This window comes from Hipposideros armiger, unplaced genomic scaffold (assembly GCF_001890085.2).
Source record: "Hipposideros armiger isolate ML-2016 unplaced genomic scaffold, ASM189008v1 scaffold_2369, whole genome shotgun sequence".
NCBI classification, from domain to species: domain Eukaryota; kingdom Metazoa; phylum Chordata; class Mammalia; order Chiroptera; family Hipposideridae; genus Hipposideros; species Hipposideros armiger.
In genome coordinates, this window is record NW_017733705.1 from 1 (window position 1) to 1,439 (window position 1,439).

Below are 1,439 nucleotides of genomic sequence, written 5' to 3' on the forward strand. Positions count from 1 at the left end.
CTGTTCAGCTAAAATCCAAGAGGGACTGAGACAAAATAAATTTCCTGAGAAAGAAACTAACCAAGCCATCAGGATTTACTCAAGCTACACTTTGAGTTTCAAAACGGCAAATGAGAGGCCTCCCATACTCCAAAATAAACAAATTGGCCCCTAGAATTCCTATTTCTGGTATCAAACTAGGCCCTTGACTAACAGGGTTTTCTAACTGCAAACGACTCACTAATAAGAGCTACCACTTTTGCTCTGCTATGCCAGCCACTTTACATAGATTCTCTCTAATCTTTACTACCATGACACATGGGCATTACAATTACCATTCTACAAACAAGAAAATTGAAACTCAGAAAGATTAAGTTATTTGCGAAAAAAATCTAAAGGGTTTAAACTTTGGGACAACGTACTGACCGAATTAGAGAAACTAACCACACTTGGATCCTTCTGTTTAACTCTAGAAAGCCAAGAGCCTCCCTCCACTCCTTTCTCTAACGGAGCCGTAGTACAGGGGTCACACTGAGGTTCCACAGACAAGTTTGCTTTCTTGGCTGAACCAAAGCTTGGGCCGAGACGAGTCAAAAGTTAAGTGAGATTCTTAACAATATTCCCTAGTGATTCTACAACTCTGATCACATTCCTTAAGCCCCATCACTGTTTCCCTGCCTTCAGCACACCTGTCTGATAAGCTGTTTCTTCTTTGCCGACTCTGGCATATTGTGAACGTGTTGGAACAGCTCTTTCAGTGCCTCCTCCGTACGCTGCTGGGTCTCCTCCTGATGAGAGCAGGAATCTACCCGGTTCCAGTTGTGAGATTTTGCCAGTTGGAAGGGCTTAGAATGACATGAAACTGTCAGATCAAGATCATCCTACAGAAAATTTGAAAGAAAAGTAAATTAATATATCATCCTACCAGCTTTGTTTTCAGGTTCCTACAACCCTGGAACAAAAAGAGGGGTGGAGGGTTGGGGAAAATGATAGTCTTATACTCAGAAACAAGAAAAATCTAAAAGCTATTACAGATATAGAGAAACCTATAATTATACACTATATTAATAGCTCACTCCCATGACCTGCCCAGAGAACCTAAATTCATTTAGAAAATTGCCACCAAAAGTTATATTTATATAAGAGTTCAGTTTTCAAAGCATCTTTTAATCTCATGTAATTTTCACTGCTATCCTACAAAATAATCAGGGAAAGTATCATTATTCCCATTTGATAGAAGGAAAAATTGAAAATAAGCTATAAGTTTAAATTCCTCTAGACACTAAAGTGACAGGCCCATCTTGGAGCCCAAATGCACTGGTTCTTGGTTGGTACTCTTTCCCACACGTGACAACATGACAACATGATGTGACACGGCACTGGAAGAGCACAACTCTCTAAGAAAACCCACACCCCAGTTAAAGAGTTGAAATCAAATACTGTTTTCCTTGTGAATACAC

At 39.7% G+C, this 1,439-nt stretch overlaps 1 protein-coding gene across 1 annotated transcript in view; it reads right to left on the reverse strand.

The window, feature by feature from the left end:
• Nucleotides 1-668: 668 nt before the first annotated feature.
• Nucleotides 669-1,439, reverse strand: part of ARHGAP19 (Rho GTPase activating protein 19) — a gene marked incomplete at its 3' end in the record, with an annotated part of 24,565 nt that continues 23,794 nt past the window's right edge. The window contains exon 7 of the mRNA XM_019634962.1: nucleotides 669-860. Within this exon, the coding sequence (XP_019490507.1) occupies nucleotides 669-860 (192 nt within the window). The remainder of the gene's footprint in view (nucleotides 861-1,439) is intronic.